The sequence below is a fragment of the Vicugna pacos genome, chromosome 3, assembly GCF_048564905.1.
Source record: "Vicugna pacos chromosome 3, VicPac4, whole genome shotgun sequence".
In the NCBI taxonomy this organism is placed as follows: domain Eukaryota; kingdom Metazoa; phylum Chordata; class Mammalia; order Artiodactyla; family Camelidae; genus Vicugna; species Vicugna pacos.
In genome coordinates, this window is record NC_132989.1 from 50,752,910 (window position 1) to 50,773,137 (window position 20,228).

General features: G+C 36.5%; 1 protein-coding gene across 12 annotated transcripts in view; it reads right to left on the reverse strand.

Annotated features, from left to right (window-relative positions):
* The window catches only part of PAM (peptidylglycine alpha-amidating monooxygenase), a 255,430-nt gene that overhangs the window by 18,342 nt on the left and 216,860 nt on the right, over window positions 1-20,228 (reverse strand). For all 12 annotated transcript variants that reach the window (XM_072958329.1, XM_072958328.1, XM_072958327.1 and 9 more), the window contains 6 exons: window positions 18,630-18,759; window positions 7,880-7,996; window positions 5,991-6,063; window positions 4,839-5,049; window positions 4,247-4,447; window positions 2,163-2,278 (listed from right to left, as the gene is read on the reverse strand). In XM_072958329.1, coding sequence (XP_072814430.1) covers window positions 2,163-2,278; window positions 4,247-4,447; window positions 4,839-5,049; window positions 5,991-6,063; window positions 7,880-7,996; window positions 18,630-18,759 — 848 coding nt within the window. The remainder of the gene's footprint in view (window positions 1-2,162; window positions 2,279-4,246; window positions 4,448-4,838; window positions 5,050-5,990; window positions 6,064-7,879; window positions 7,997-18,629; window positions 18,760-20,228) is intronic.

The window sequence follows — 20,228 nt, forward strand, 5'->3', positions numbered from 1 at the left end:
CCTTCTTTTTCCACATGAGCAGCCTTGCAAAAGAAGGAAGACAAAAAAATGCCAGCCTGAAGGGAGTGTGTGAAAGCAGATGAGAGGGACCAGAAGCCTTTGCTGTGATTATGGAAGGAAGAATGTGGGGGGGCAACCAGGTATCTTTTGCCCTCATCACTTTTCTACATTTGATAGAATCATCTTCTTTATTTTCCTACCATCTCATTTTCCTGCATAGACATAATGATGATCATTCAGACATAAACATTTCTAAAGAATGTAATAGAAGAGGGAGATCTGAAGTACATGAGGAGTTAAGTAGTGGACAGGTACCAACAGCGGCACTGACACATTATGTAAAATTTGATTTTTGATTTGAAGGAGAAATTTCTTCTTATGCAAGAGTCAATACACCAGAGTATTACCCTCACCCAAACTTAATCTTTGTGATGATAATCTAATTAAATGAAAATTCTGAGAGACTCATAAATGGATTTCAGATCACTGAGTCAACACAGAATAAATTTCTATGTTTGGGTGTAATATTAAAGTCTTGTTTATGGAAAGGAAAAGCAAATTTCATCTTGGGGTTAGACTCTCTTTTTCAAGTCTGCTGTATTGATCCATATATTGTGACGTATTCATCCCTGAACGTCCCATAAATGATGATGTTTAAGCACAAGGCTTTCTGAAATTTTCATCCTGGGTTGCTCACATTTTTATGAGTAATAAGGCTCATTTAGAATCTAGCCTCTAGCGTAGCACTTAGTGTCGATTTCTAGATGCATATCTGAATTCAAAGTTAAAACCCTGATTGACACAGTACATTATTAAAAGAACAATCAAGCAAACATTGTGTTAAAACAAAGTGAAGACCTGAAAGGAAGTTAAGTATCTCACTTTCTTTATCCATAGATAAGAAGAAGCTCAAAGTCTGCAGGAGTAAAATACATGTTATCAACATAATGGATTTCTTTCTGAAGGATTACCATGATTGAATATATGATCGCTTATAGCTTTTCAGATGAAACACTTCTATGAAAAGTCCTGTTTGTTGTACATCAATAGAAACTCAAAAAAGAAAGAAAATAAATATGTACTAGAATCTTTACTTTAGATTATTTGCTTCAGCTTGGATCCTGTAACTTTTGCTAAAACTCCATTTGAGGGAAAGGCTGTGTCCTGTTCTGTCCACCACCATATCCTTAGTATCTAGCATGATGCCTGATAAGGAGTGGGTACTTAATAAATATTTCTAGAATGAATTTTGATAAATCCCAGACTAGCTGTCAGCATTCTAAGACAAATTTCTAAAATGCTGAGGCATCTTAAAGTTTTTTTTTAAGCTAGTAAATTTGGTGTCTTAAAGAATACTGTAAAAGAATTTGAGTATGGAGGTATAGTTTGTCCTGCGGCTTATGAGAGTGGCATTTTGATCCATTAAAGCAATAAATCTTTATATATTTTGAAAAATAACTCTTATTTGTAGCATTTCAGCAGGCTGGGTTTTCTCAAATGGATGTACCACAAGCACATTCATGCAGTGTATGTGAACATTCTGATCATTCTGACAATCCTATTACAGAGAAAGTAAACTGAGGAGACAGAGGACCATGGTCACACTGCACCACACTCACTGAGTTTGTAAAAGCACTGTTAGAATAAACAGCGGGACAGCATTCTGAAGCCAAAACTAGACTTTAGTCTTTTATCTAAACCAAGTCTCTGGAACTTGAATACCTTCCAGGAAGTGTTATTTTCAAGTCTTGTTGCTCAGCGTAGTCATAGCATAAAAAAAAGCAAACAAGATTCCTGTTGCTCTAAGAGAAGTAGACACGTATAGTTTAACACATTGTGGTACCTTCTCTACTTGGATGAAATCAGGAAAAGACTTGTTTTTCCCGTTTTCCAACTAAAGTGAATTTAAACCTGCCATCCTGTGCAAAGTCTACTGAGAACCTTAGAACTGCACACATTTGCATCTGAAGAAATTCATCTAGGAACAGACAAGGACATTTATTCTCAATAAAATATAGTATACAGCACTTCAGCCTAGCTAAGAAAGTTATCACATCTCTTTAAAGTTTAAAAAAAATTATTCAAGTACTAATCGAATGCTAAGATTCATATTTTAGTTGTATTCTCATGAAAACTCATCCATAGTTAATGTATGTGAATACCTTGCGCACTGGCTTGAAGACGTCTATAATTTCTCCACTGGAAAAGTTCATCACAAATCCCTGTACAGGTTCTTGGTTCTCAAAGTAAGGCTTCCCATTCACCGCAAAGAGCAAACCTGTGGCAACATATCCAGTTAATCTTCCTTTAAAATATGGGTAAGACTGGCTTTCAAATACATGCACATATGTTACATAAACAAGAAATGTAGGGTCAACCCAGTTCCCACAGCAGGCCACAAAAGTAGAAAACAAAATACTTAGCAGATGTCTTTTCCTGGGTAATAAAATAGGGGCAAACAGATTAGGGGACTAGCCTCCTTGTAACAGAAAACCCAGGAATTGCAAGGCCTGTTCTACTTAGGAAGCCAGTAGAAATCAGATATAGATGAGATGACATAGATGGAGAAATAGACACATAGATACCGTAGGTATCCTAAATAGACATTGGGAAGAGTTGGGTTATTTGAGCCAGTCATTTTGGGGTATCAGATTTTTTAACAATTATGTTATACCTACTCTAACTACAAGTAGAATCAGAGAAAAATATGCAGAGAAAGTTAAGTAAAGGTACAATATAAATAGAAGAATGATCTGATTTCAAACTACTAAAGTTTGAAAACGTGACATGCATATTCCAGATTGTCAGACATATTTTTTCCTAATTAAGAAAATTAGATCATCTTTTTTATATCAATATTTCTTTCCATACTACATTTTTTTTTAGTAAAACTATTTCTTAGTATAGTAGCTTTTCCAAAATAGTGGAAACTGTGATATATTGGTTAAATAAATACTTAAGATGATGGAATAGTATGTTTCCAAGAATTAAAACAATAAAATACATAAAATACGAGACCAGTGTTGAAGGATTTTTTGTCTTTCTTTAAGAATTTCGGGATAGGGTCCTTTAGTATATCATGCTAGGGAGAACATCAACGCCATCAACGTCAATTCCCATTGTGCAACGTTGCAGAGAGAACTGAATTATACTGCTCTTGGTGTTTTGCTTAGATTTTTCTCTTTAACCAGATTTCCTCTCTTCTTTCCTCCTGATGTTTTTCTCTTCGTACTTATTTTTATTCGCTATGAACTTGATCACCCTCTTTGTTAGATAAATGGTCTTACCAAATTTATTCTCTAAATACGAGGTAAAAGCCAACATGATAATTTATCTTTCATTGACATTAACAAGAGTCTTTTATTGCTTCTTTATTCCTTACTCCTTAGGAAAGCCAAACTTGCTCCTATTTCAGTTGCTTAAGTCCCTTTACTCCATGTCCTAAATAAACTGGGGATGGCCTGGGGAGACAGCAGCCATGTGCTACTCTAACAGCATGTGAAACCCAAATATCACACTGATAACTACATAGTCAATGCTGCACTAACATAGGTGCAGATATATTTGTGAAGTATACTGTAAAAATTGCATACAAATTCTAGAAATATATTTTCAGTTATTTCGTATTCATGATAAAAAGAAATCTTATGCTAAGTTATTTTGCAATATGAATTAAATGAATCTTATTTTGTAAGTCTGGATTATTTTTCTGATTTTCTTTAAGTTGAGACAATCTATTTTGAAATGAGAAAAAAAAATTCCAGGTTTTATTGGCCATTTCTCCTAGCATTTACACATAAGCCTCACTTACTTTACATGTATATCTTAAAAAAGTTAGCCACCACTTTTCTAAAAAATGTGAAGAACCATTTTGAATGTTTATTTTATGAGTCAGCCGCCGTCTGTTGATGATGTGTGAAGACATAATATTAATCGTTTAATAACTAGAGCAAATGATCATAATTAAGGAAAAGTAAAAATCAATGTTTGGGAACAATGTTTTAATCCATTACAAACAGTTGTTAAATCTTTTGAGTTCTTTGTTATTTCCATATAAAGAACAGTGGCATTTGAGTTGCAAATGATTTACAATACACTAACAGTTTTAAAATGTTTTAAGATCTGATATATAATGCACCTTCAACTCCTTCATAAAAATTTATAATAAGAGCATAATAAAATTAGACAAATACTTTTTAAGGACAAAGTATAGTATGAGAAAACAGAAAAAATAAAAAAGAAATACCTGGTATGTATGAAATTGCAAATACATTTCTTCCAAATGATGCATGCTTAATCTCTCGCACAAACTCTTTGGTGTCAGTTTTAAAACACTGGATCCGACCATTCTCTCTGTCTGCCACACATAATTGGCCCAAACGAGGCACAAGGGCCAAGCTGTGAGGAACACTGAACTGGCCTGGTTTAGGATGGCTCCCAGCAGACTCTACAGAACACAGAGAAACCTCAGATATACCCAAGATCACCCAAAGTCTGAGTAAAGTTTTCTAATTTTCAAAACTCAACATAGTAAACCATTAAATACCTGGAACCAGAGGAAAAAATAAGGTAAAGCAGTTAATATCTCTTACCCACAAGTGCATTACAGATTTTCTCCCTATTTGGACAAAGTTTAAAGTTTTTATGTAGAAGCATTCTTTTGTCCTCTTACAAGACTTTATGTGTGTGTGAGGAGCCAACTGGATGCATACAGAGGCCCTGTTTTTCTCGCTTCAGGGGACAATTACATCCTAAAGAATGTGAGGGGTGGCCAATCTCTTGCTCCTAGAGACGTTGGCTAAGAATCACAATTAGACATCAAGAGTCTCATTGAGTACCTTCTCCCCACTGTGTGACGAACTTTCCACTTGGCGAAAACTGCACAATCCGACTGTTGCAGTAACCATCTGATACATAGATGGTTCCAGTGTCTGGATCCACAGCCACATCGGTGGGCTGACAGAAGTGATTCTGGTCACTGCCTGGTTGCATGCTCCTTCCCAGGATTAACAGAGGCCCTCCTTTACTGTTTGGATCCAGTTTGAACACCTTGTAAAGAAAGAACAAAAGCCTTTCCCACTTTGCATGGTTAATATTGACACGCACCTACCTGGCTGAGACTGCTTGCATAGGGAATTAGAGTGTAAGCTCCCAGAGACTTATTTAAAAGAAGATAGTTTTTAGAACTGGATGGGATTCTAGAAATCATCTAGTCTGATTTCTTCATTTGATAAACGAGGCTGACAGAGATTAGGTGATCTGCTCCAGGTCATCTAGCTCATTAATGGTGAATGGAGACTAGTACATGGATGTCCTGTTCCACCCATCCTGCCCTTCCTTTCTGTCTTACCTTAGCTAATAGTACAATACTCTCCAGACAATACAAGGGCAATAAACGTTTACTGAGATGATGTTTGAAGATTCTTGTAGCTATGCCATCTCAGTTCTAGTTTTTTTTCCCCCTAGTTCCTTCCCACCTATTCATAAGACAGGTATTAAACACGAGCTTATCTTTTGAGGACATTACGACTATTCTGTGATGGAAATATAACTTCCATAAAAAGAACAAACATTTGCTGTCTTATATGTAAACATATATATACTAGAGACTTTGCATCCATTTCTAGAAGATTAAGATGGTTTATGAAAAATATATAAAACACATGAGGTGATAAAAATAGAACTAAAACCTGGGGACAGAGGAAAGAAAAACAAATACGAAAGCCAAGAAGGAGGTTGGTAGAGTGAAGCTTCACATCTGGCCCTAAGATTCCTGCCAGCCCCACAGAGAAGGGTGGCTTGATCACTTACAGATTAGTTTTTCTTAGCACTGAGTTCTAAAAGAACTATTTCAGATGTGGCTGCTCCATTTGTTGTTGCTGTTGTTATAAACTGACTGCATCACAGAAAAAGACCTAGACAGCTCCAGAACATTTTAAAAGCACAACTCCATTAGCTTCTATTTGAATAACTGCCAAATAGAAGATTACCTGGTGAAGAGCCACGTCAGTGACCCAATAATTTCCATCTTTATCTATGCTTAAGCCATGTGGCAAGTAAAATCTGCAAAATAAAAACAACTGTCTTCATTATATAATTACTCCCAAAGCATACAGGAGAGGAATTTTTTTGCTAATTAATCTGTAAAGGCAATACAAATTTATAGGTTGATAAATGTATACCTGTATTACTATGTTAAAGACCAAAATGAGTTGTTACATGAAAATACCCATTTCAGTAGAGACCTCCTTGTGAAAAATCTTGAGCAGTACTTAATCATTTTAAAATCTATAAATGAAGCCTCCATATCAGTCAAATATATTATTAAGTACAGTATATTAGAGCAAATAACACAAGTAGCATCAATTTAAAAACAAGTTCTAAGATCATAAATATTAACATCTTAGAAATGTGTATAAAACAAATTGTCTGGAGAACTATAAATGGATTTATATGGATTGAATAGTTTAAATATGGGGCAAGGTAATATAATGCTGTGCTAATATAAAATATTAAACATATGACTGAAAAGCTTTAAGAGTGTCTACTGAAGATAGTAAAACCCACAGAAAACTCATTCTAGCAGATGTGGGCTGTGATCATCTAGACAAAGTGAAGTGGTGTGCTGGATAATCGTTAGAGAAGGTTAATCTGTTTAACAAATCAGTTGGGATGACCTGGGTAAGAGAACTGTAAACTAATGTGGATGGAGGCTGACAAGCTTAAGGAACGTGGACCGAGTTAACAAACACACTGGCAATATTGTAACGTGGTTGTGGTCAGATGACACCTGATATTCCACACGCGGTGTTGGCACCACATATTTTTCTTCCTGAGCCAAGAGTATAAGACTCTGATCTTGACTAATTAATGGAACTAGAGTCTATTTTGGCTACTGAACATGAGGGTTATGGTTTTGACAGAGACATCCCACTATTGGACAAGGTGATTTAGCTGCAGTTGCTCCTCCGTCCTCCTTGATCCCTTCTGGAATGAGAATGCTCTGATTAATGGGTAGAGCACTGAAGAGGCAGGCTCAAACACAGTGAGTGGTGGCGCTGGTATTAGGATCTGACCCCTGACTCACCATCTTAGAATCCTATACGAAGCAAATTATGATTATCTTCATCAGCAGCTGCACTCAAAGTGGATGGCTCCCTGCTTTTCAATGAGCCTGGCTTTCTCTGTGGCTAAGCAGATGGAGTCGGGTATAGTCCTGGAAGCTGCCAGGTTACAATGGTTGAGGACACTTTGTAAGCAGGTGCCCCTTTCTTTCAATGACCATAAATATCAGCCAACTTTTTTTGGCTGCCAAATGCCATCTAGAAATGACCAAATAATGAAGACTTTCAAAGCCAAATTACCTATACCTGCTATGGAAAGTTGAAAATGACATTTGCTTAGTCTTCACTTTGATATGGGAAGAGAGAAGCCTTTTTTCTTAAGGGTGATTAGTTGATGAATTTGGTTATGTAACTTCTCTGCTCAAGAAATTTTTTTTTAATCTTCAGATCTAGCTGACCAGCAACTCACTTCATAAGCTGTATGTATATATATGACTCTCTAAAGCTTGACTATGTATTACAATGACCTGGAGAACTTTTTTAAAGTACTATTTTGATACCTGGGCTCCATCCCAGACTAAATCTGAATTTAAGGTTTTTGAACCTTCCAAGTGATTCTAGTATTCAGTCAGGGTTTAGAACCACCTAATCAGAAAATGAAAGACTAGACAGCCAAATTTGTCTCCTGCTTTCTTAAGCTGTGCTTTCTCACCACTGCTGGGCAACATGCTCTTTCAAAGACCAGATCCAATGACACACTTTATACCAATATATGTAGCACAAGCATTAACAACAACGTAAGTGACTGAACTTACAGATTTTTTCCACTGGACTGGAGTACTGCAGCGTTATTTGGATCTATGACCAGAATAGTGTCTTCTTCAATTGGCCCGAGTCCTCTTTGCTGGTAAACAAACTTGCTGTCAAAAGAGCTAAAAAGAAAAATGCATTAGAATGGAAAATAAACCAATCAAAAACATCAATGAACTTGAGAAATGCAGATGATTCACTTGAGATTCGAAATACAGAATCAAGAGAAGGACTCAGTGGTCCCTGACTTCACTCTTTGCCCTTCACATTTCAGCATCTTGGATCACACAGATATCATTAGCCTGCAGAACTAGTGAGTGTCAGGGGAGGAGAACATGGGAACCGCCAAGAGACCCACCAAACCTGAGCCTGCACTTCCACAAGATCCCCAGGTGAGTCATATTCACGTGAGAGTTTGAGAAACACTACTGAGAACCCTTAAAGGAATTTTTTTTTTAAAGCTCCTCAAAATGTTTTAATTTAATAGTTATTTTCTTTCAAACTACAAAAGAAAGCATAACGTATTTGAACTTTCTGTGTAATGATAAGGAAAATGTAAATGATAGCAGGAAGGACAGTGATCAAGTATGTTTGCCATTTCTCTTGGCATAGGTACAACACACAAATACATGTTGTGTGGATACAGGACAGAATGCTCAAATATTTCAAAAACATAAAACAATTGATTCTTGAAACAAAGATGTGCTTACAGACATAAAACTTCTTCCATGTAACAGCTTTTCTTTAAGTACAAAATGGACAACTATGTAATAATATCAATGCTAAAATGAATATGACAATTCCTGCTTTTTAACTCTGTACCTTCAAGGTTATTATAAAATATTACAAACATAAGTTTACATATATTTCTTTCATTTATATTTCTATCTGAATTGTTAGTGATACCTTTCTTTAAACTGAATGTTACCACAGGCATTGTATTTATTTAAATTCCTGTTTTGGAAATTATTTGGGATAAATGGCAAAGATAAACTCTTCTATTCCAAGTTTATGTAACATAGAGGTAAATACACCAAACACCAAGAGATCAACTTATATTAAAAAAAAAAAAGAATTGATCAACACAGAGTTGAGCTGTGTGTGTGGGGTGGGGGAGTGCATAAAAATGTTTTATATGTATGTGTGTGTGTGTGTGTGTGTGTGTGTGTATATATATATATGTGTGTGTGTGTATAGCCAAATGAAGTCAAAGGATGACCAGTGAATATTTCTGTAAAACACAATTTCCTTTATAGAATCAGATAAGGCTGTGAAAAAAATTATTAACATTTTGTAGTTCAACTGTATAAGCACAAGAAGAATCTGACTAACATTAAATATTTATGGAGAAACATTTGCAATTTGGAAGGCGACAGACTGCTCAAATCTGTCATACCCCCATTGTTAGTTGGTTGTTATTTCTACGGAACTTTTGTAGAGTCCCAGTAGGAGAACAAAAATCTCAAAATTACATTCTCTTGCCATTAAAAATATACATCACACAATTACTTTGAGCTTCTTGACTGTTACAGTCTTTTGGGCATATTTTTCCTGAAAGATAATAATAAGTCCCTGAAGTAGTTCTTATTAATGATGCATTCAATTGAATAAAAAATATTGATTCAGCTTTGTCAACCTAAAACTTAGGTAACACTGCTTACATATGCTATTATGTGTAGTTAAAACCACAAAGCAGTACCTAAGGAAAAAAATGCATAAGTTTACAGAGTAGAAGTAACATCACTAACAAAGCAGAATTTATGACAGTCACTGGATAATTATTCAATTGAAATATAAAATTTTATTAGATAGAACCAATGTCAGAATATACAAGGTATTATTAAATCAGGGGACAACAGTAAAGGACAAATAGAAGTAACTCTTTCTCAGTACAATGAAACACCAAAAAGCTTATCTTAAATCTGAAACTGTATTTTTGAGATGAACTCTGTACTGAAAATATAACAAGCCATTCTCCTAGAAAACAAAGGTTTTGGATTCAACCAACAGTGATCTATGTTTTTTCCAACTTGTCAATGACATTGGATAACATAAGTTCAACATGTCTAAGACGCATTGTATGTTACAGTTTCATATTCATATGTAATAGGATGAAGTCTCTGCATCTATTATCTCTTTTTGAGGCTTAAGTCTTATTTCCTCATTATTCAGAAGCATTTCATAATATGTAATGGCATGATAGCAATCTAAGTAATGTGAGAATTATGCTTTCTCTGACTGTAAGGAGTCAAGATTTGTTTTCCCTTTTTTTAAGATGGAATTTTGAGATAATTGTAGATTCACATGCAGCTGAAAGAAATAATACAGAGAGTCTGTGTACAATTAACCAGTTTCCTCATTGGTAGCATTTTGCACAACTATAGTACAATATCATAACCAGGTTTTCATATTGATAAAATCCACTGATCATATTTAGATTTCCCTTTCCATTTTGTATTTCCTAAAATTTTCATTTATTCTTGCAGTTTATTTGCTTGGGCATGGAATATACTAGTACATTCATTCTCCACCCCACCCCCACCTAGGAGTTAGTAATATGGAAAGCTACCAAGTCCTTGTACTTCTTACCAAGTGCTCTCTACCTGATGTACAGACAGTGTGCTGACCCACTACTGACAGCTAGTAATAGTGGCAGTTCAATTGCCTATTGAACATCCTGATAAAATTTGGAGCCCATCAACACTCGGCATACCTAATGTCACGTCTCCTCTTGTTTGCAAAATAACAAACCACACAGGAAGCCTGACATATTGACTTGTTCATGATTTCACCAAGAAATAGGGTGCAGTACTCTTTGGTCTGTCTTGTCATTCACTTAAAAAGTCACCATCAGTTGTGAATCACGGGTCCTACTATTTTAGGAAATAACATTCCTACAACCTGCTGATGGGGAGAAAGTAAGTTCCTCCCACTTCCTCACCGTCAGAAGCATATGTTGAATTCTTCTAACTTTAATTATTTTTATAGTGCCAGCTTATTCTTTCAGACACTCAGACCTTTAAAAATGTAAACTCTAGCTTAAATTGCTCAGTGGCAGCCATGTAAACTCAACGTCAAGGACCTGCAGTGTTGGGCTTGGCTTCCAAGAAAACAAGGTATGTCAAGGAAGAAATATAAGTAACCCAGACCCACAGTCCTTATGCTAGTCAGATTGAATGAAATGTGGCTGACGTGCAGGTAAGTGAAAAACATCCTCCATCAATGGATGTTTATACAGAAAACAATGTCTGAATATACATTCATGAATACAGAAAACGATGTATCAAGTAGTAGATGTTTTGTTGTCACAAACCCAATTGTGTGTGTGGATCTAGACTCATAATCTGGAAATGTCAGGTTTCTAGTGGTGGTAATAAATAACAAAATTAACTAATTTGAGGATCATATTCCTTTTATTTTATTACCCATTTTTGGTGATGTTATAAAAAATTGTGAAATAGCAAGTGAAAGACTAAAAGAAAAATAAGCAACAAATAAGCTACTGAGTAAATAAATCAGATTTTTATAATAAAAACTGGACACATAGAAAATACCATATCTTTCAACTTATCAGGAAATTTTTCTTAGTATCTTATTACAGTATAACAACTAATAATATGGTTTGTTTTTTAGTTAGTTTTTTTTTTTTCGGTATCACAAATTACCCCTGTGTCATTAGCGTATGTTTAGAGGGCATTTTATATGATGCTTTAGAATAACCACTTTTCCTATGGTATGCAGCTTTCTGGTAATTATTCATAGTATTACTACACTTCCCCTGTATCCATTCAGGATCTCAGTGATCAGGCAAGTTCTTGAATTTACTGATTAGAGAATCTGTTCATTAAACACCACTTCTCAAAACAAAGAAAAAGAATAACACAAAGTGAAACAAAACAAAACCAAACAAAACCCAAAGATGAAACTCTCCATATATTAGCATCATTTAAATATACTAATTAACTTCAGTAACATAAAAAACAAAAAATAAAATTTTAGAATTCTTGGGATGATTATGGCTATAAAGAAATTAACCACAACACAATAGGCCCAACTGTTTCATTGAAAATCTTTTGTGTTACGCTTTAACAGATGTCTATATATTTAAATGGGCAGCATCAAGGGACATTCAGTCACTCAGTGGATAGGTTGACAGTCCTAATCCTTTCACTTGGGGTAGCTGGGGCTTCCGTATCTAACAGCTGGCCCCTGGTAGTTACACAGGGCAAGCAATAAAAGGAATTGATGTTTTTTCCTCAAATGGGAAAATCACACACACACACATACACACACACATTAAATCTGCCAAATAAAGTAATTTATAAACTCTCCTGTAATTCAACGAAAAGTAACCTTTGAACAAATGGATGTCAGATTACAGAGCTGGATACACCGTTGCTATAGCAAACTGCTTATTTAGTGTTCTAAAGCAGCCACCCCGCATTATATGCTGCAGAGAGGTCTTTATTTCAATCACATTTAACTTTTTACAGGATATAATAATACCCTGCACATTTCACACAGTGCCTGGAGCACTGCTGATTTCTGTTTGCTTCCCTGAAAAAGCATTCAGCAGAAAAGACTGAACTGTGGCCTGTGGGCTGGAATTCATCAGTTCTTTATTTTAGCAGTTTGAATCCCCCATTAATGATTTTGCACATTAGCAGCTAATCAAACAGTTTAGATAAGGCTGAAAAGAAATGCTTTGCTATATTCACACACAAACAGAACTAGAATAGGGAGAAAATAAACTTCTGTGCCATCAATCAAAATTAACCGAATGCAAAATAAATAATAGAAGCTGAAGAGAGAAGTAAAATATAACATTGTAATTATATAAATTAAGAAGCTGGAGAAAGAACCATAGGTGTTCAAGTGAGAAAATAAATGGAAAGGTACCCTCAAAGTTAGGAAAGCAAAGACATACTGTACAAAGGCCAAAAACTTTAAATGGAATATAATTCTATACTATGTTAAAAACACTTACTTCTTTATATATATATATTTTTTTTAATTAAAAAATTTTTATTTTTTGCAATGAAGAACCCCTATGCGGAGGAAAAAAGGTGAGCAAAGAAACGTGTGACTGTTTACTGCCCTGATGGACCGAGCTCTGGAGACATCCCACACAGGGATGAGAAGAACAAAGAGCTAGGTATCACGGCACTGGGCTCTGCTCAGTCAGTAAGGCCACAGGGGATGTCATTTGAACAAAGTGCTTTTGGTTACTCAACAGAATGAGGCACCCATTAAAACTCTCATTTTTTGGACTAGGAAACTGAGAATCAGCATTCAAATGTCTTGATAAAGGTCTCAAAGCTGAGAAACGGTGACCAAGACTCCAGCCTAGGTTTCCTGTCTTCAAAAAACGTGGTTTTCTCTTCCTAGGATTGACCTCCCTGGACCGGAGAATCTCTCCACCAGCTATCAGATTAAATTTGTATTTGTAGGAGAGATGGAAACATGGTCCCATAGCTGAGAAGCATCAGAGAAAGTGGCATAACACTGGAAGACAATGGCTTGAGTGAAACGGGAAATGGCAGCATGAGCGAGAGGGGTAGGATATGGAAACATTCTTTTTGTAGGACTCCTTACACTTTCTCTCAGATGTGACAGTACTAAGGTACCACTCAGTCATTTTGAGTTCTACTTTCCAAGCCCAGCTCATTCTTAAAGTATGAGAGAATCTTCAGATACAGAGGCAGAAACTCAAGCAGATATGCCTTAACTGAGACTCAAGAAAACTAGTGAGGCAAATCTTGAACTGATTTTTATGACAGTTAGGAAGCAGACAGATTTCTGAAATAAAAGATCTTGGCAAAATTCCATAAAGCATTGATGAAGAGATGGTTTGTGAGCCATATGGGGGAGGGGCAGGTGGGAGAAGATTCCCAGAAGACCACATCTTTAAGAATTAAACTTGCTAGACCAACCATTCAACTATTCAAATTTTATAAACAGCATGTATAAAGATATGAAAGCTCATCAAACAGGTCATAAGGAGGGGAGGGGCAGCTCATTCTCTGCTTAACAAAGAATAGAATAATATCCATAAATTGAAGAAATTCCAAATCTAATGAAGTAAAATGTAATTGGAGAAAAACCCTGAATTCAGTATTTTAAAACCGCTGCCTAAGTATAAATTTACAGTAAAAACCTGAGCACAATGTTATGAAATATATTTGGAGATCCTGTTAGATTACAAACTCAACACAAGGCAACAAGGTGATTATGACTGCTGACAAAATTGAATACAATCCTTTCATACTAATAGACACTGAGAATACACACCAAGGAAAGCAACTGCGTTGCTGATAACATAATACATGAGGTACTATGGCCACTTTTCAACCAAAAAACTTTAAAGGACTGAGAAGAAGCCAGATCACCTTCAGATGACAGTATTATGTCATCATGAACACTGGCTGAGGGCCTGGGGGACATTCAGTCTGGGGAAGATAAGACTTTCTTCAAATACGCAAATAACTGACATGGATAAATGGGAGTAAATTCACCCCGCGTTTGGCTGTCATGAAGGTGAAGTTAGAGGACTCAGGTTTGAGTTTAACATCATAAAGAACTTTGAGTCATCTGAATGAGTCCCATAATTGGAAAGTATGTCTCACATGTAGGGAATTTCTTGGCACTTAAAGAGTTCAAGCACCAGATGACCGTGGAAGACTCTATATAGAGATGTCTGCATTTGGGAAGTTGGAGATGAGCTTTCCGGTGGACGTTTGCTATTCCGGGTGCCCCACGTCTACTGCCCCATTTTGTGCTAATGAAAACTCAATTTTTCTTTAGTTGACCCAACATTCTGAGCCTCACTCTCAGTCCATTTGCTTTTGATAATGTCAACTCCACTCTCACATTCCAAGGATAGAACAAAAAACTGGCTAAGTTAAAGAGCGGATTTCATGCCTCTGCCCACAGTGATTTAGTTCAGGGATGGAGGAGACATGACCTAAGTCAGCCTGAAGATTGCAACATTCTCAATTTAAGGACTTCCTGTTGACCTATCAGAGACATGCACTGTCTCTTCTGTAATTCTGAAGCTGCAAGTGGGGAAGGAAGATCAATCCGGGCTCAAGAATGGAGCCAACCAGTAGAAAGTGTGTTAAATGAATCCTGGTGATGTCATTTGAGCTACCACACCCTTAAAATTTTTATCATACAAACTAATAAACTTTTCTTTTCCTAAGCTAGTTTGTGATGGGTTTTTTCTCCTACTGGTTACAGAAAGAATCCCAGGTGATACAGCTCCCCACATCCCGTCCAACTCCACGTGAAGAAGTGACAAATGACACACAAGGAACAACTTTTAGGACCTAAAAATTAGGAGTAAAACCCATGGTTTTCTTAAGAGGGTATGTGAGGTCAGGCCGGCAGGGTAGAACCTTAACCAAAGCTGAGATAAATGGAAGAAAATGGAGACCCAGGAACAGCTGTTACTGAAGTGCGAGCTACCCAGCTCCTGCTGGGAGGCATTTAAACTTTAAAGAGCTCTAGCTGCCCTGCTGCCCTGACACCAGGGCAGACGAGAGGCTCTTTAAAGTTTCCTTACACCCTGCTGGTAATCATTTCCTGTTTCAGCTAGAAGCAGCTTCTTAAAGTAGCCGTATTGAACAAAGGGACAAACAAGGAGGACAATGGAAGTCAAACTGAGAAAGAGAATGACAGTCATCTTTCAGGAGGGCAAGTGGTTTATTATTATTATTATTATTGTTGTTGTTGTTGTTGTTGTTGTTGTTTTGGTTGCCATGCCAATTTAGCACGATTAAGTAGAAGAGTAAGGGCTGATCAAGGCTACCAGTAAGAATGAAGACTAATAGTACTTCTATAAAGACAGGTGACGTGATGCTTTCAGAAGAGCTTTGAGTACTGAGTATTAATTAGTGATTATTATTAACTCCAAGCACTGTCTGATACTTGAAGAATGATCATTTCCTAAAAATTAGGGGATATAGACTGCTTAGTTTTGCTTTAGAGCAAGCAAGTCCTGGCCTTATGGAACTTATCATTTTGTGAACATGAGAAACATCAGGATGGGAAAGCTTCCAAGGAAAATTAATACAGGATTTCTCATCCTTCTATTCAAGCAGTGGCAGCAACAAGAATGCAGTTTCCACCCAATCTTTAATTCCCATTGTCTCTTATCAGCACATCACAAATTCCTCAGGAAGGTGCTGTCTTTTCCTTTGAGCAATCCTTGGATATTCAATGAGGGAGAAGAAAAGCTACGTGCTTTGTCCATTTTATGAAAGGCGATTTATGCATAGAGGAAGGATGGCCATGCATGACCCTTCAATGAGCAGGGCACACATATCCATATCTATTTTCCTAAAAGATAAATTAACAGAGAAATCCACTTCTAATTCTCTTCATGAATAATAAAGCAGACAGTGGGTAAAAGCAGAGACCAGGAGAGAACTTTCTCACAAGCATGGATGCAGAGACTATTAGAAGCCAACGGGCAATACAAGAGACGCCAAGAGGAAAGAGAGAGAACAAATATTCTTACACCTGAAAGAAAAAGATGAAGAAGAAAGAAGAAACAGAGATTTAATGAGTTCAATCAGCACGCCTGCCCTGAAGAAGTCTTGCATTTTTAACAGCACCTCTTTGTTGGTGACATTTATCAGGGTAAACACACTGGGGCTTTGGCAATGAAACTGGAATCCATTTACACATGAAACTGGTTATCCAGATGAAAGCAAGATGCCAGGAAAAAGCAGGTCTTGAGCAAGGACTGCCATATAAGTCCCAGAAAATGTTCTTGTGTGGCTCTTGTTTCATGGTCTTGTGTCATCTACCCCAAGCTGGCCTTTACTGATCCCTTTTTCTATTAAACTATTCCAGCCTCTGCTGTTTACTTGGAATGAATATCATATTAAAATGGAAAGTTGGACTTTGTCCAATTTAGCTTTAGTCAGCTGAAACAGTATCCATGGGGGAAAATGATGCTGTAACTTTCTCGTCTGATAAAATGTGGCTAGAAATCCATGCAGAAAATGTAGCAATATTCATTAAAATGAAGAATATGCTACAATGAATAGTAATAGTTTGCTTTTGAAAGCACTTGTTAAAATACCATTAGTTGTTCAATAATGACTAAGATGCTGTAAGAGAGATGTATGAATAGAGATGTTGAGTTCGATTGCTTTAACTCTGAACTGATCTCTTTCTCAGATTCCATTCTCAACTGTGACAACTGGAAAGGACAATTAAACAGTAACAAAGCTATCAATCTATTTTGAAATGCTGACTGAATTCCATCTTCAGTTGCACAAAGAAAACTACACACATGTATACATGACATAACAGGTTTAGCATAATTTAATCAGCATCTCTGAGAATGGAGGAAATAAAAAATTGGGCTGTTTATGGATGGATCCTCAAGTTTCCAAATGAGATCCCGCAGCTGCACACTTGAAAGGAGAAGATTCATTACACTTAGTTCATAAGATATTTTAAAATTTACCTTCATATGTAAATTTGTGATAAAACAAATGAATAAATGGATATTCATTATTCAGGAGAATTAAGATAATCTGCTAAATTTTGGAGCAAGCTTTTAAAAATACAATCAGGTAAATGTGCTCATAATCTTCTAAAAGGCAGTATGTATCACAGGTGGATAAGTGGGCCAGCTCTGGAGTCAGACAGAAAGGAACTGCCTTTGCCTGGCTTGAGATTTGGGGCAAAACACTTACCTTCTGTGGGGGTGGGGTAGAGCTCAAGTGAAGGAGTGCATGCTCAGCATGCACAAGGTCCTGAGTTCAATCCCCAGCCCCTCCATTGAAAATAAATAGATAAATAAACCTAATTTACCTCCCCCCAAAACAAAAACAAAACAAACACAAAAAAAAATCTTCCCTCAGTTTCTTCATCTATAAAATGTAAATGATGATGACGATAACAGAGCCTAACTGTTGTGAGGTAATTTATGTAAACTTTTACAACAGGCACAGGACCACAGTAAGCACTCAGTAAATGTTTTTTTTTTCCAGACATTTTTTACCAAAAATCCTTAGAAGAAGATAGCAGAAGATAGAATAAAATTTGGAAAGAGAAACTCACAGGGAAATGCAGGGGAATTAGTCCTAGTGTTATTCTTAAGTCTCTGGTGTTTATGAAAAGAGCAAATTTGAGTAATAAAATTAATCTATATGAAGATGTGAAGACCAAGGAATCATTTCTACACATGTGGTGGCCAAACTGCTGCAACCACAACATATTCCCGGGAAGGCTAAGTTATCACTGGCAGGGAGCAGTCTTACAGGGAGGGAGAATCCAGCAGCCTTTGTACCCAGTACATGAAAATAACAAAGTGCTTTATTGTAGTCTACTAGCAACTGAGTTGATTATTTATCATGATGCACTTTTTCTGAAGTCTTGAAATGCCTCAGCCATGTACTGTTTTAACTGCCTTTAATATTACTCTCCTTAGGAAGGTGAAGGTAGCTTCAAGGAGGAGAGAACAAAATGGTAAGTAGGCAGAATCCCAGGCTGGTATTGCTTTCTTTCCACAAACCAGTCTGTGAAACTATCTTAATTGCTTTCAAATGCACGAGACTGCCTCTCTTCTACTTATCACAGCCATACATTAAAAGAACAAATATGTTTTGCTCACAAAAATCAAGTTCAAAAAGAGCCTTGATAGTTCTCTCAGCATTATGCTCAGTTTAATTAATGAAAAACAATGTGTGCTGTTTTTATTTTCATTTACTGCTTGAAGAAAAAAATGTTACTTACTTTCCATCCCAGACATGGTCACCTCTGTGGAAAATCACCAGGTTATTCTTAGGGTCTAGAGCCACCCCAGAAACCTGGCCTGGCAACAAGTATACTCCAGGCCAATCCAGTGCCTCTTCTACATGGAAATCTAAAAGATAAATGCATATATTTAGTGAAAAAAGAAAGCTACTATGACCACGTGAAGATTCACAATGATTATAAGAAATTCATGCAGTAACGTTACTAGATGCAAAGAAAAAAAAATCAAGCCGTGCTCTACATGAAATATACCACATGCACATGCCAAGTAGCACCCTGAGCTGTGAATAAAGTAAATGACTCTGAACTTGTCTGGGGACTATATGTTCTCTTTCTGTTGATAAGATGCCTGTTAAACCAGCTTATCCTTAAGTCATTAAAGAGCAGATTTGAGACTGCTTTCTTCTTGACAAGATTCTTACTTTAGTATAATTGGAAAATACGCCAACACGGATAGCATCGTCTTAATGCAAACCATTTCAATGTTGTAAATAAATAGCATTCTCGGGCAATAAGCCTGAGTGTATGTGTGTGTGTGTGGCTGTCTTTCTCATCTAACTCCTGTGTAAATTCTGGATGTTCAATATACATTAGACCATATAATAAATCATCATTGATAATCCCTTGTGCAAGAAACTATGTAAAACACCAATCTCATTTTGCCTAACTTCAGCGTTCCTGTAACAATGGGAAGGAAGAGACAGTCTTTCACTGTTTCCTAACATGAGAAAAAGGAAAAAATAAAGAAAGTCTGTGACAATGATTTACAAACTATTCACACTTCTGATCAGTATACATTTCTACTTAAGAGAATACCTGGGTTCCATTGTGTTAATCCCTTTTATAAAAATGCTCAGGAATAAAGAGCTACGATGCACGGAGTAGCTTCACTAACTGAGGCTATAAAGTTACAAAGAGACTGAGAAATCTACTTTATCAGTGTCAATATTTCTTTGTCCCTGAAATGCTTCAACAGAGATGCTGAGAAGTAGAACAGCAGCAATTTAAGTCTCCTTTCTCCTTCCCATCCCCTGGAGGATGTGGCAACACGTGGTGAAATCCTCTAAGAGAAACATTAAAGGCTGGAGGAAGAAAGGGAAGCACAGGGCTTGTATCATCAGCTTCTGAAAACCTGAGAGAATGCCGACATGAGAACAAACACTTTAAAATAATTCTCTCAACCATACAAAAGGAAATAGTATGTTTTTGCCCCAAATATTTTTACCTTTGCACATTTAATTTTTTTAAGATAAAAAGTAACAACATAGCACAATCAATAGGATGCCTAGATCAGTTCCGCCTACAACTTCTGCTTGAAGCACCTTCAACAAATATTCCCTAAGTGTATTGTCAATGTGAAGCATTATGCTAGATTCTGGGAACACGGAGAAATAAAACACAGTTTTGGGCCTTGAGGAACTCATAGGATAAAACGAGAAAAAACAGAAAGCAATACTTATGACATAATGGAGTGCAGGAACACAGGAAAGGACCCGTAATCTTTCCTGAGGTTTGGCTGGGAGAGGGTAGGGTTAAGGTCAGACCTGGAAGGTTTCTCAGAAGAAGAAATATTTGTGT